The sequence below is a fragment of the Haliaeetus albicilla genome, chromosome 28, assembly GCF_947461875.1.
Source record: "Haliaeetus albicilla chromosome 28, bHalAlb1.1, whole genome shotgun sequence".
NCBI lineage: Eukaryota > Metazoa > Chordata > Aves > Accipitriformes > Accipitridae > Haliaeetus > Haliaeetus albicilla.
The window spans coordinates 1,067,442-1,080,686 of NC_091510.1; the positions used below are offsets into that span (position 1 = coordinate 1,067,442).

Here is a 13,245-nt window from a genome sequence, read left to right on the forward strand (position 1 = left end):
ATAGCTGAGGTGCGCTGGCTGCTTTGCTGCGTTCTGTCGCTGGTTGCTCTTAGAGGCGAGCGAGGAAGCAAGCAAAGCAGCAAGGAAGGATGTCCGGCCGCGGGAAGCAGGGCGGGAAGGCGCGGGCCAAGGCCAAGTCGCGCTCGTCGCGGGCCGGGCTGCAGTTCCCCGTGGGCCGCGTGCACCGGCTGCTGCGCAAGGGCAACTACGCGGAGCGGGTGGGCGCCGGCGCCCCGGTGTACCTGGCGGCCGTGCTGGAGTACCTGACGGCCGAGATCCTGGAGCTGGCGGGCAACGCGGCCCGCGACAACAAGAAGACGCGCATCATCCCCCGGCACCTGCAGCTGGCCATCCGCAACGACGAGGAGCTCAACAAGCTGCTGGGCAAGGTGACCATCGCGCAGGGCGGGGTGCTGCCCAACATCCAGGCCGTGCTGCTGCCCAAGAAGACCGACAGCCACAAGGCTAAAGCCAAGTGAGCCCAAGGCAGCACGTTTTCTCTTCCCGAGAAAATAATCCAAAGGCTCTTTTCAGAGCCACCCACAAAATCGTAAGAGAGCTCAGTTATCCGTACTATAGTTACACCGGTTCATACGAACTACTCGACCCGTGCTTTTTCTTATTTTCTTCATGTTTATTAACAGTATTTTTGGCCTGATGATAGTAGCAACGCTTTCCATGGTTTTGTTACCGCAAAGTCGTGCCAAAATGTCCTCTCAAAGCAAGTTTTTTCCTGGGATGGGCTCTTTAGCGTTTAGTCCTAAAGCCAGAGAACACGGGAACGCCGTATTTCGGCGAGAGGTCCCGTCCCTCCCCCCTCTTCCGCCCTTTTCCGAGAGTGGCTGAACCAGCACCAGAGATACGGGGCGTAATCGTCTTCGGGGAAGGGGGGGAAGGGGCAGCGGGCCGGGCTCTCCCCGGCCAATCCTTGGTCAGGGCGGGCTTTTTCAATAGTTAAAGCTCGCTCTTTCTCCTCGGGAACAAAAGGAACGGGAGAGCTCAGGGCTATTTTCGGGTCGGTAACGAAACCCTCCCCTCCTCCCCCAAACAGACACACCACCTTTTAAGGAGACACCTTCAGAGAAATAATACAATAGATTAGACTTGGCTCAGTAGTAGCGTGCCCGGCAATTGCATTACTTTTGTTACAAAATATATCCTTAAAAAAAACGTACATCCGATGTTTATCAAAACATTATAAAACATTGCTTCCTGGTAATCAAACCAATTACTCGGCAAAAAAAAAAAAAAAAGATGTAAAAGTCTACACTTCCCTAAAGCCGCCGCGTTATACCGTGCTCGTTAGCGTTTCTTTCGGTAATTGCAGGGGAAAAGACACAATTGATCTCTGACGACTTACGAATTACTGGATCCTTGCTGCAGGTTACTGACGACCTCGGTGCCTCAGCTCGTTTAGGGAAAGTGTGGGTGGCTCTTAAAAGAGCCGTTGGATAACAAAATACGGAGAGCAGAACTCTTCTACTATAATTTACTTCTTTTTAGGCGCCGCCTTCTTCGCCTTGGCTGCTTTGGGCTTGGCCGCCTTGGGCTTGGCTGCTTTGGGCTTCACTGCCTTCGCCTTGGCCGGGCTCTTTGCTGCTTTCTTGGGGCGGCCTGCCTTGGTCGCCTTCTTGGGGCTCTTGGCCGCTTTCTTGGCCGCGGCAGCCGCCGGCTTCTTGGCTTTCTTGGGGCTCTTCTTCACGGCCGCCGCCTTCTTGGGCTTCTTGGCGGCGCCGGCGGGCTTCTTGGCCGCCGGCTTCTTGGGCTTGGCGGCGGCTGCCCGCTTCTTAGGGGCTTTTTCCTTCACCTCGCCGGGCTTCTTGTTGAGACGAAAGGAGCCGGAGGCGCCGGTGCCCTTGGTCTGCACCAGGGTGCCCTTGCTGACCAGGCTCTTGAGCCCCAGCTTGATGCGGCTGTTGTTCTTCTCCACGTCGTAGCCGCCGGCGGCCAGCGCCTTCTTGAGCGCGGCGAGCGAGAGCCCCTTGCGCTCCTTGGAGGCGGACACGGCCTTGGTGATCAGCTCGGTGACGCTGGGGCCCGCCGGCTTGCGGGCTCGGGAGCCGCCCGCCGCCTTCTTGGGCTTCTTGGCGGCGGCCTTGGCGCCGGGCGCGGGCGCATCGGGGGCGGCGGCGGGAGCGGTCTCGGACATCGCGGCGGCGGCGGCGGCAGCGTCCTCTGCGGAGCAGGCGAACACAATTGGGCTGGCGCGGGTCAGATGCTCGTATTTTTAGAGAGGAGCCGCGCGGTGATTGGTGCGTTGCAGAGCCCGCCCCGCTGCACGGCCGGGGAGCCCTTCGGTGTGCTCGATTTGTGTTTCTTTGGACTCACAAAAGTGCATTTTCCTCGGAATTTCTGCCACCAAATCGCCCCGTTTCCCCGGTGAGGGAGGAGAAGAGCAGGTACTTGCGTTCGGGAGAGTTTCCAGCCGCAAACACGCGGGCTGAGTTAAAGGAGAGGCGATAAATCCCGTGTGCTGCTGCTGGAGAGACCTCTGAAGAGAGAAACTTTTGTTTTTCCTTGCAAATTAAAAATTTCCTTTTGACATAAATGTTGCAGCAACGGCCCAGTCTGGTTCTTTAGAGGGTTTTCTTGGGGTCGAAGTTGAAACCGGCCGATTTAAAGCTATTTTGACAGTTTAAATTGATTTTGCAGAGGAGGAAGTAACACAAACTCCTCTTTCAGCTCTGAATATGGATTAAGAACCGGTTCCTTTGACCATGTGTTTTACCTCCTAAAACGCTAAAGTCTAGTGAAATAGTGTCTCGTACAACCTCCTATTGCATTTTTTATAGAGCCATAAGCAATTTGTTAAGATCTGGAGATTTATGAACACACAGTTGGTTTATTTTGTCTTCCTGGAATTTCAGTAGAAGGGAGGCAAACTTACCCTGCTACCTTGTGCTGGGTGTTTTCTTTCTTTTGTTTGTTTTCCATATGAATTTCTGTGCCAGTTATTAAGTAAATCAAGCTATTTGCTTTTCACGTTGCATTTGAATTTCAGGTAAACAGTCATTTGATATCTGATTTTACAAAACTGCAGCCTTATAAAAGAAAGCAACCTCCTAAACTTCTGGTGATACTGAAATTATCTGTTGGGTCTCTAGTAATTTAAGATGTGCAAGGACTAGAATAGCAGTTTAGTAGTTATGCTCTTCCTTCCCAGAGAGTATTATCTTGCTATGTATTTTCTCTAATAATAGTATAATTTAAAAGCGTGTTAACTGTTTGTTTTGGGTTTTGGGGGTTTTTTTTTTGGTTTTTTTTTTTTACATGTTTCACACAATATGTCTGCACAAAGGTTTATCTAACGCCAATTCTGAATCCTCTTCCCACTCTAAATAAAACCCACCTAATTCTTCCTTATGTATTTTACAGCCATCACTGAAGTGAGGAAATGCTTTCAGGACAAAAAGTAGAGCACTTTGTGATAACCTGAGTTTTAACAAGGGGAGAGAGAGGTAGGCCATAGGTCGTTCCTAAAGAACCAGGAAGAATTCAATCAGTATCGATATTTAGTGGAAGATGATGTAATATTCTGAACAGAACAGAGCTCTGGAGTAATATTCCATTAATCTTTACCTGATTATAAACAAGTGTATTATCCATTGCCTTTTGTAGTTATTTAAGAATCACAAAGGCTACACTTCAGCCCTGCCCTCTGATTTCATTTGATATTGCCAGGTATAACATATAACGTGAACACAGTATTTAGGTACGTATTAGCAACCAAAATTTCAGATTGTATGAAAAGGTAGTTTGGGGTAAGTGTAATCCTATTTCCACTTCATTGCCTCATTTACAATGGCTGTTTTGTAAATACTGAATGTGTATGTAACACGAAAACATTTTAGTTTGCTGTAAAATTGGGTTTCAGTGAATACAAAACTGTGAATAAATGCAATGAAGGGAAAAATTGCAACCTGCACCCTTGAAGCAAAAAGTATCAGAAAAAAAAAAAAAAAGGTTGCAGGAAAAGTGCACCTAAAGCTCTGAAATGCTTCAACAGGAAGATAATTGAGAGAAGGGCTAATCAAACTGGGAAGTTCATAGTCTTGTTTGTAAAAGTTATGTAGCATAAAATATGGATACAGGAATGAAATAAATTGGAGTGGATGCAGTATTGAAGATATACCTTCAGAAATTACCAAAACTGAAGTAAATAAATACATTTTTTAAGCCTGTGTCCTACATGTGTTTGTAAATTAAGGAATGAGACTTTCCACTGACTTGACCACGTAGTGAAATAAAGTAGCAGTGCTGGGAGGAGAAGACATTTAACAGCTACCAAGACACTTCATGGCACACAGACAGGGGAAAAGTGTAGACCATGAGTGACATGTCAGCAAAATGGAAACTCACGTTGCCTCCTCTTGTTATTTTGAACTCATACATATTTACTTCAGTAACCTTCACTGGAGGAGATTTAAATACTCCAGCCCTCAGCTGTGGCTTCACAGAGTGTTGATTCGCATTTATTGGTGGCTGAATTGAGGTGGCTAAAATGGTCGCCATCCCAGTTGTCTGGCTTTTCTCCCAGCAGTTGCTACCCTCTCCCTGTTCCCAACAGGGACAGCTAAGAATATGTGTAGCAGCTTCTGATCTCCAACAGTTAGTCTACTGTCTTAAAATAAGCTTCAGAAATTTTGTGACACAGAGAGAAGCTCTGATATTTCTGTTTTCATGGCTTTGCAGCAAAGACATAAAATATCTTCAGCAATGTAGAATTGCTGATTGGGACACATGTTCTCCTTTACATGAAAGAAATGTATGCAGGAACATTTTGGAAAGTCAAGGCGCATTTGGCAATTTTAAAAAGAATTTGCTCCGCAGTCAGAGCAGATAGTGTAGAAGGAATGGATAGATGTACTCAGGCAAAGAAAAAATGTGGTGAAGGGTTATATAAAAGGCAGGAATGGCAATTTCACCTCCAGATGAGCAAATGAGAAAAGGAAATAATCCTGGTTTTGGTATAGGATGTTGTAGAAAGACTTAATGAAGAAGGCGCCACATAGACTCTGACATGCAGTTTGGCTTTTCCAATGAGACTGGAGGGAGGCAGAGCTCATTATTCATTAGAAGAGGAGAATAGCGATATCAGGATTTCCAGAGATACTTTTGGAGAGAGCATCACTGTAATGTCTCCTACATCCGAATGACTTCAATCCTTCTCACCTCATGGGCACGCCAGCAGGCCACACTACATCACAAACCTGCACAAGATTGCAATCTGAACCCCGCAACTCACTTCCCTTCAGATACCCGGGTCTGTCCAACTTTTGCAGTTATCTATTAAGACCTCTTGGCATAAACAAGGAGACAAATGAACCACAGCCAAGGGCTGGCACTGCACTTGAGAGCTATCAAACATTCCCATCTCCAGTTTAGCACCTGCCAGTACTTGTTCCTAAGAAAATGAACTCTGGGTTATATTTAGATATTTTTGCAATAATGAGAGGTAGCACAGTAAGGGTTCTTCTCAAGAAATTTTGTTAGGATGCATTAGCATGAGAGCTAGCCACACAAATGTGGCTAATGGGCTGCTCTACCTGCTGTAGGTGAGTCCTGTGGTCAGTCATTCTTGGACAGCTGGAGGAAATGCAACTGAGATGCCTGTGCACCACAGCCCCTCTCCTTCCTTCAAGTGATAATTTCCAGAGAGATTTAGGTGAGGCCTTTGCATTATGTGCTGTACTCCAGCATACATGTTCTGCAGGAAAGAGGTGTAAATACTCCCTACAACCATGATTACGCTCCTATTAGTGTTACACCCATGCCTTACTTGCCCTCAGTGACTTCATCCTTCATTTGAGTTACAAATGTAGTAACTCCTGTGATCAAACCAGCCAGCACAGTTTAACTGCTTTTAACCCTTAGCTAAACAATTTTAAAGTGGTACCTACCAAACTACAAACTTGTTGCAGCTCAGCCAACAAGTCTCTGCCTTCATAACACTCATGTTGCTGCTGCTGCTCTTAAGACTCCTAAGTGCACTGAGGCCACACAAGGCCTTTTAAATCCAGTGCACGGCTGAGCATCTCCAGTGGGCAGGACAAATAGGATAGGGCATCGGATGACTGTCCCCATAGACTCAGCTTCCTGGAATGTTGCACACTCCTCCCTGTACTCTTGGTTAAGGGTTGGGGCACCTATTGTGGCCTCTCTTCATCATTGTCATGGCATGTCATTTGGGAATTGAAAACCTATAGTCCAAAACTTGGATATGACCGAAATTAGGAGGCACTGGGAAAGATGTCCTTCCTAGGAAAGCAAAAAAAAAAAACCCCAGCAAAAAATCAGGGGGCCAAATCCCTTCCCAGAAAAGCTAATGAGGAAATAAGATGCACTTTGTCCTCTACTGTATGGGAGTTTACCAGGTTAACATGTTTCTACTTTTCTCACACACAGGCACAGAAAAGGTCCTCACTGTCAGTCAGATATCAAAGAACAGAATTATTTATGTCTTAAAGTACTTTGGTCTTCTAAAACTAACCTCAGGCACTTGAGAAACTGTCTTCTGGACCACCCTGGCATGCATTGAATGCAGTCATCAACCAGTGACTGAGGACCCCAGGCCCTGAGGCAAACTGTCCATGAGAGGTAAGCAACATTACCAGAAGCTCCATCAGCCATGGCTCCCCAAAGAAATGGTCTCCTCCTGAATTGACAGTGCCTCTCCTTCACCTGCATTCAGTAGTGAATTCCACCAAGGAGGGGTGGCACCACACTGTCCGTTCAGAGCAGCCTCTCCATCAGCTCTGAAGCCTGGCTGCTCAGAGAGGTGAGCAGCCCACACAGAGCAATGCCGAGCAACCCACTCTTCCTCCCCACAACACCCTGACACTTCTGCGTGCTTTCTGCCTGCCACTCTGTCCCGTGTGTGTGCCAGGGCTCCTGTGAATGCTGGTAAAAGGGAGGGAGCAATGTGGCCAACCCACATGCCCCCTCCAGCCAGAGCCATGTACCTATGGGGGCACAAAGTGTCCTTGGGCACGTAGCGCGAGCACAGCTGGCCTGCAGTCCGCCATCTCCCTGGCTGGTGACACCCCAGGCGCTGATGTGACAAGCTTCCAGGTACATTTGGGTTAGCAGACAACCCATTTTTTTTGCCACACAGGCAGTGATGGTGGCACCCAGACACTGTGTAGGCTGGACTTCTGCCATCGATGAGAGCCAAAGCATTGTGTCACACAACATGTGAAGATGCTCTCATTAAGTGATGCTGCCTTGCCGGTTTTCCTCAGAGGTGTGGGGGTGAAGCAGATACTGGCTCCAGATAAGGCTGCTTGTGCCATCTTTCTAGAGCAGGAGTACCGCAAGGTAGCAGTTGGGTACCAGCAATATAGGTTGGCTGTCTTCCCATAGAAGGGAGCAAAAAAGTTTTGAAGAGTTGTTCAGTGTGTAAGAGTGCTGTGCAGTAGCTTATGTTTTTTTACACTACGTGGTTTGCAGCTGTGCATTCCGTGGGCTGGTGCCAGAGTGGTACTGTCCCTGGTTAGGATGTCATCCAGACTGCCAGGGACACTGGAAGGGCCGGCTGGTGCCCAGATTTCCCCACAATATACAAATGAGGCCAGTCACTCAGCACTCCTGCTGTCAGACAGTTAGGAAGTCAGGAATCTGGCTTCACAGGCTCATGAGAGTATATATATATATATATATACACCATGGGCAGATTCAAGAATAATGTATTTCACCTATTTTGCCTGCAACCTGCCTTGTATGGTCTGGTCCCAGAAAGAAGGATTGGCTTCTGTAGTAAGTGTATTAAGTCCAAATCTTGGTCTTCCTGACATAGTTTTTTTCTGGTTTGGACACTGCAAATGCAATCAAGTTTTGGCTGATTCGTGCATGAAATAAGAAGTAGAATAACAGGTTCACTTTTGTGTGCTGTTTGAGGTTAGTAGTTTGTAACATCTTACATTTAATTGTATGGTTAGCAAGATCAGCGCACAAGGCCAGCACTGAGCAGCTAAGAGCAAGGATCAGCCTATGTCCGGCTATATGGAGGTGGTAAATAAAGAGAAACCAGCTGGGGTTTTGGATTTACCCAAACTGCAATAGGAGACACCTACAAGAAAGGAAACTTAATAGCCCAAATTACCCCAAGCTGTTGAGAAAAGGGCCTGCTGATCAATAAATTAAATGTTTTGGGTAATTCTGATATTAACTGTCCAGATCTAATGCATGTTCCTTTGTACAAATATCTTCCCTGTAGGAAAAAAAAAAAGAAGAAAAAAGAAAAAAATACTAAAGAAAAAAAAGAACCAAAACCTAAGTGGACGCAAAGGTGTAATTTGTACTTGTTTTGTTAATTCTTTAGAAGAAAACAGTCCTTGACATGCTTGAGTACATGGAAGGGATTTCAAGGGTTACCGCTGTCAGCCACATCAGTGGATGAGGACAGGAATGTTTGTTTGCATTTGACACTAATGAAAATAAAAGGTTCTTACACTTGAAAATGGTTCAGATTTACATTTTTCTTTTTTTCATTTTACAACGTGCTTATTCTTCTAGCATGGTGAACGGTCTTAGCTCTGGGGTTTTGGGCAGGGGCATTGTCATCTTCTTCTCCCTAGGGCAGGAGGGTCATCTGGTTATAGTCTCTTCAGTGTTAAAGGAGACACTGGCTCTACTGGGCTAGTATCAGGGACACACAGTCCATAAGTCTGGGAGAGGACAGATGAAGAATACAGAGTGTAGTAGCAGAACACGTTTCTGCAGTTAGGAATATCACCATGGATGCAGAGTGGGGAGAAATGAATGGGCAATATGAGTGGGGCAGCCCTGAGATTGTGCTACCCTTTGAATTGCATTCTGGATGGACACTTATGGTCACAACACTGGAAGAACGGAGTAACTCACAGGAAAGTTCCATCTTGGCCGATATCCCATCTGTGACAGAGGCCAGTAAAAAAAAGAGTGTAATAACAACAGCTGATATCTCATCAAAATGATGCCTTAGGTCCTAGTGATTTGTAGGCCAGGGATTCACCAGGTCCAGGGGGTATCTTTGAATTGGAGAGCTTTGAATGGATTTTTCTCCTGTGTATTTATTGATTGCTTTCTCTGGACATAACATCTCTCATTTTTCATGCTTTAGGATGTGGCTTTAGCATGACAAGTTATAAAAGGTTGAGGAACAGGTACAGTGAGAGTGGTAGATGGACAAATGGGTGACAAACGTATACTACATGGAGCGTATCCCTTCCATAGAGGAGATACTCATTTATATACACTTAAGTGTCCTCAGTGTGTCTGTGTGTGTTACAAAATGGTGCTGGAAAATATGCTTTCTATGGTGTAGATGAAGCGGGACAAAGTGGCAAAGAGAGTGAACTGAACGCCTTTTCCTGTAGCTGAAGAGAGGTGAAAAGAATATATTTCAAGCAGAGGGAATGACAAGTCATTTGAAAGAACAGTGAAAAAGAAATCGAGTCTTCAGGGTCAGGCAGAGACATTCCTATATAAAATAACTGAACTGAAAGATCCTGGGAAAAAATTACCTCACCATTATATTTTTGGATCCCATCACTCACACAGACCTTCCCTCCTGGAGTCACTGTGACTGAGGCAGAACCAAATGCCAATGTCAGCGAGACAAAGGGTTGTGAGAGTTCACAAAGATCTCCCTGAGACCTTCAGCCTGAAGGGCTCTCCTCTGTCTCTGTGGATAATGACGTTTGTATTCAGCCATGATAAGCACAGGCAAATCCTCCATATTGGAATTATGCTAATCTCATACCCCAGTGGGCCCTGAGCTACGAAAAGGAAGACTGCAAGGATAGCCAGCAGAAATGAGGTGTGGATTTAACAGCAAAGTTATGAATCATACCAAAATAACAAAGAAAAATGTTGTCACTGGCAATGTGCACTGGTGAAAGGAAAACATGTTATATGAAATAAAGAGTATCTATCCACTCAGAATGATGTCAGGCCTTTGAAAACATGGAGGTACACACGCACATAGCTGAAGTAGCTATTTTAGTTGTACATTTGACATACATGACTAATTTTTATCATGTTAGTAGCAGTGATCTAAATGGAAATATAATGCTTTCTGAATGTGACCAGGATGTCTGGGACTTAATATGAAGCAACACTCCAGACAACAGGATAGAAAATAAAGGGTCTTCTCCAGTTATATGCTGAAAAAGCCCTTTCTGGACTCACCAGTGATGCTGTACTCTGAGAGTTAGGAATAGCCAGCTTCTAGAAAAAAAAAAAAGAATGTTTATAGATGTGATTTTCCTGATGCTTCACAGCATAAGGCCACGGAGGGGTCCTGTCAGTTCTTACATTTAACAGCCGGTTCTCAATATTACCGTCGAGTCCTTGCAATGTGAGCTCAGAACTAAAGAGACATGGTCAGCAAGACCTTAACAAAGGTCCGCGGAGGCCTCAAAGCCACCGGCTCCTCACTCAGTGGCACCCTCGGCCGTCAGAGAAGGAAGGTCTGCGCACCGTCGCCCCGCCCGGGGGGGGTCAGATGCCGGGAAACGGCGCTTCAGGGGCCGCGGGGCCGGGGGAAGGCGGGCGAGGCGGAGGCGGAGGCGGGGAGCGGCCGGCGGAGCCGTGCGGGGCCCCGGGGAGGGGCCCGAGAGCAGCGAGGGGCGAAGGCCCCGCCCCGCCGCGGAGGGGCAGGCCCCACCCCCGCCGGCCGTGCCCGCCCCTGCTCCCAATCAGGTCGGACCGCTGGCTATAAAGGCCGCGGCGCGGGCGGCTGCGGCTCACAGCTCGGAGCGGCTGGAAACGTGAGCAGCATGTCTGGCAGAGGCAAGGGCGGGAAGGGGCTCGGCAAGGGGGGCGCCAAGCGCCACCGCAAGGTGCTGCGCGACAACATCCAGGGCATCACCAAGCCGGCCATCCGGCGCCTGGCTCGGCGCGGCGGCGTGAAGCGCATCTCGGGGCTCATCTACGAGGAGACGCGCGGCGTGCTGAAGGTCTTCCTGGAGAACGTGATCCGCGACGCCGTCACCTACACCGAGCACGCCAAGAGGAAGACGGTCACGGCCATGGACGTGGTCTACGCCCTCAAGCGCCAGGGACGCACCCTCTACGGCTTCGGCGGCTGAACGCCTCTTCGCTCCCCGACCGACCACCTCGAGAACCCAAAGGCTCTTTTAAGAGCCACCCACTTTTTCGTTTAAAAGAGCCGTGTCGCGTTGTTGCACTTCCCCCAGTTCTTGCTACGTTTCTGCTTCCTTGCCTTCCGTGCCCCCCGTGCTCCTTATCGTAACCCCGCGTCCCCTCGCTTTTTTCTTGCCGACCTGCAGCCGGGCTGGCGAGCCTTGCAGTCCGCCTCTGGGTTTCTCTCTAGCGCCCTGCTGCCGCGTCGTTTCCCTTCCCAGCTCTTCTGCCTCCTCCTTCTTCCTTTCCGGCAGCCGCTTTCGGAAGAGCTTGCTGGGGCGCTGCGCCCTGCCTGGCGAGCGCTCTGCTACTTAGCGGCCCTTCCCGAGGCATTTACCGACGCCCAGAAGTCCCTGGACACCGCCGGGGCCCTGTAGGGCGAGCTTAGAGCCTCTCTCATCCGCGGCTGCGTGCGGAAAAAACACGGGCCGGGGCAACAGCCCCCCTCCTGCCAGAACAAAAGAGAAATAAAAAAAGGGAAAGAAGCGAAACCCGGCTCCGTCTCGCCGAGTTCTCTAGTGCAGGGCGGCGCATCCTTCGCGTCCTCCTGCCCGAAGCGGGGAAAGGGCCGTGACCACACCGGCTTCACGTCGGGCGGCGAAGCGGGGAAGGGAGCTCGAGCTCCCGCGCGGAGGGGTGGGGGGGGCTGGCGGCCTCCCACAGGAGCCGGGCCCCGCCCCGGCGGCGAGCGGGTTAAGCGCCCTCGCTTCTTTGAAGAGCCCGCGCGGGCGGCGATTGGCTCCGGGCGATTCCGCGCTCGCTCGGCAGAGCAGCGCGATCGAGCCTCCGCCCGCTAGCCGCTGCGGGGCCCGCGAGCGACACGATGGCTTCCCGGCCGCGCCTGAGCTCGGCGGCTCATAACTGGGCCGGGGGACTACAGAGGGGAGTCGCCCCCCACGCCCCCTTGGAACGAGCCGACCCTCCCCTGAGGAACGCACGCACGCCGTTCCCCGGCCCGCCGCGCAGCAGCATCTCCAGCTCCTTCGCGAGGCTGTGGGTGGCTCTGAAAAGAGCCTTTGGGTTTCGCTTCTGTGCTCGGGGCGCTCCTCCCGGCCCGGTTCACTTGCTCTTGGCCTTGTGACTCTCGGTCTTCTTGGGCAGCAGCACGGCCTGGATGTTGGGCAGCACCCCGCCCTGCGCGATGGTCACCTTGCCCAGCAGCTTGTTGAGCTCCTCGTCGTTGCGGATGGCCAGCTGCAGGTGCCGGGGGATGATGCGCGTCTTCTTGTTGTCGCGGGCCGCGTTGCCCGCCAGCTCCAGGATCTCGGCCGTCAGGTACTCCAGCACGGCCGCCAGGTACACCGGGGCGCCGGCGCCCACCCGCTCCGCGTAGTTGCCCTTGCGCAGCAGCCGGTGCACGCGGCCCACGGGGAACTGCAGCCCGGCCCGCGACGAGCGCGACTTGGCCTTGGCCCGCGCCTTCCCGCCCTGCTTCCCGCGGCCGGACATCCTCGCTCCGTCGGTCGCTCGCTCCCTCGCTCGGCACCAAGCTCCCGCTGCCGCCGGACAGAAGCAGGTGAGTTACCCGCGCCCTGCGGCCCGCCCTTATATCCCTTCCCTTTGCGCCGCCGGCGGCTCCTGATAGGCCGAGGCCCCGACCGGGGAACGCGCACCCAATGGCCGAGAGAATCCCGTCCTGGCCAATAGCGAGGGGCGCAGCTCCGAAAGGCCTCCGCCCGCCCTCTCGAGACGGCCAATGGCGAGGCGGCAGGGGCGGGATTCGGCAGGCGGCTCCGCCCGGAACGAACGATCGATCCCGCCGCCGCCCGGACCCGCGGGGGCCGCGCCGCGCCGCCCCGTATTTGCCTGTACCTTCTCTTTGTTTTGATTGGTTTTGAGCAGCCGGGTCGGCAACGTGCGCGTTGGGAGGCCGGAGCTGAGGAGGGGGGAGAGAGGAAGAGAGAGGCACGGTGGCTGTGTCAGCGAGCGGGAGTAACGGAGGGGAAAGGGGGCGGGGGGTTACCGGGAGAGCCGAAAGGCGGTACTCCTCCTCCCCGCGTTGTTTCACGCTGGGTCTTTTCCCCGCGGGAAGATTTTGACCATTCCCAACACCGGGTCACCCCGACGTTTTCCGGCCTTTCAACACTGTACACGGCTTCCATGCACCGGACAATCACT

General features: G+C 50.9%; 4 protein-coding genes across 6 annotated transcripts; 2 read left to right on the forward strand and 2 right to left on the reverse strand.

The window, feature by feature from the left end:
- The first annotated feature begins 8 nt into the window (after window positions 1-8).
- LOC138682435 (histone H2A-IV) lies at window positions 9-6,597 on the forward strand. Of its 3 annotated transcripts, XM_069773254.1 has the most exons (3): window positions 9-2,399; window positions 5,556-5,665; window positions 6,406-6,597. In XM_069773254.1, the coding sequence occupies exon 1, from the start codon at window positions 90-92 to the stop codon at window positions 477-479; it is 390 nt and encodes a 129-aa protein (XP_069629355.1). In that variant the 5' UTR covers window positions 9-89; the 3' UTR covers window positions 480-2,399; window positions 5,556-5,665; window positions 6,406-6,597. The 3 variants fall into 3 exon arrangements, with proteins under 3 accessions (XP_069629355.1, XP_069629354.1, XP_069629353.1); XM_069773253.1 differs by lacking the exon at window positions 5,556-5,665 and having other exon boundaries at window positions 9-5,263; XM_069773252.1 differs by lacking the exon at window positions 5,556-5,665.
- On the reverse strand, window positions 828-2,149 carry LOC138682433 (histone H1.01). Its single transcript, XM_069773250.1, has one exon. It carries the CDS (start codon window positions 2,147-2,149, stop codon window positions 1,490-1,492), a length of 660 nt encoding a protein of 219 aa, XP_069629351.1. The 3' UTR covers window positions 828-1,489.
- Window positions 6,598-10,744: 4,147 nt separating the features above from the next.
- On the forward strand, window positions 10,745-11,177 carry LOC104310610 (histone H4). Its single transcript, XM_009929239.2, has one exon. It carries the CDS (start codon window positions 10,761-10,763, stop codon window positions 11,070-11,072), a length of 312 nt encoding a protein of 103 aa, XP_009927541.2. The 5' UTR covers window positions 10,745-10,760; the 3' UTR covers window positions 11,073-11,177.
- A 960-nt stretch (window positions 11,178-12,137) lies between these two features.
- On the reverse strand, window positions 12,138-12,609 carry LOC138682442 (histone H2A type 2-C). Its single transcript, XM_069773263.1, has one exon. It carries the CDS (start codon window positions 12,574-12,576, stop codon window positions 12,187-12,189), a length of 390 nt encoding a protein of 129 aa, XP_069629364.1. The 5' UTR covers window positions 12,577-12,609; the 3' UTR covers window positions 12,138-12,186.
- Between the last annotated feature and the right edge of the window lie 636 nt (window positions 12,610-13,245).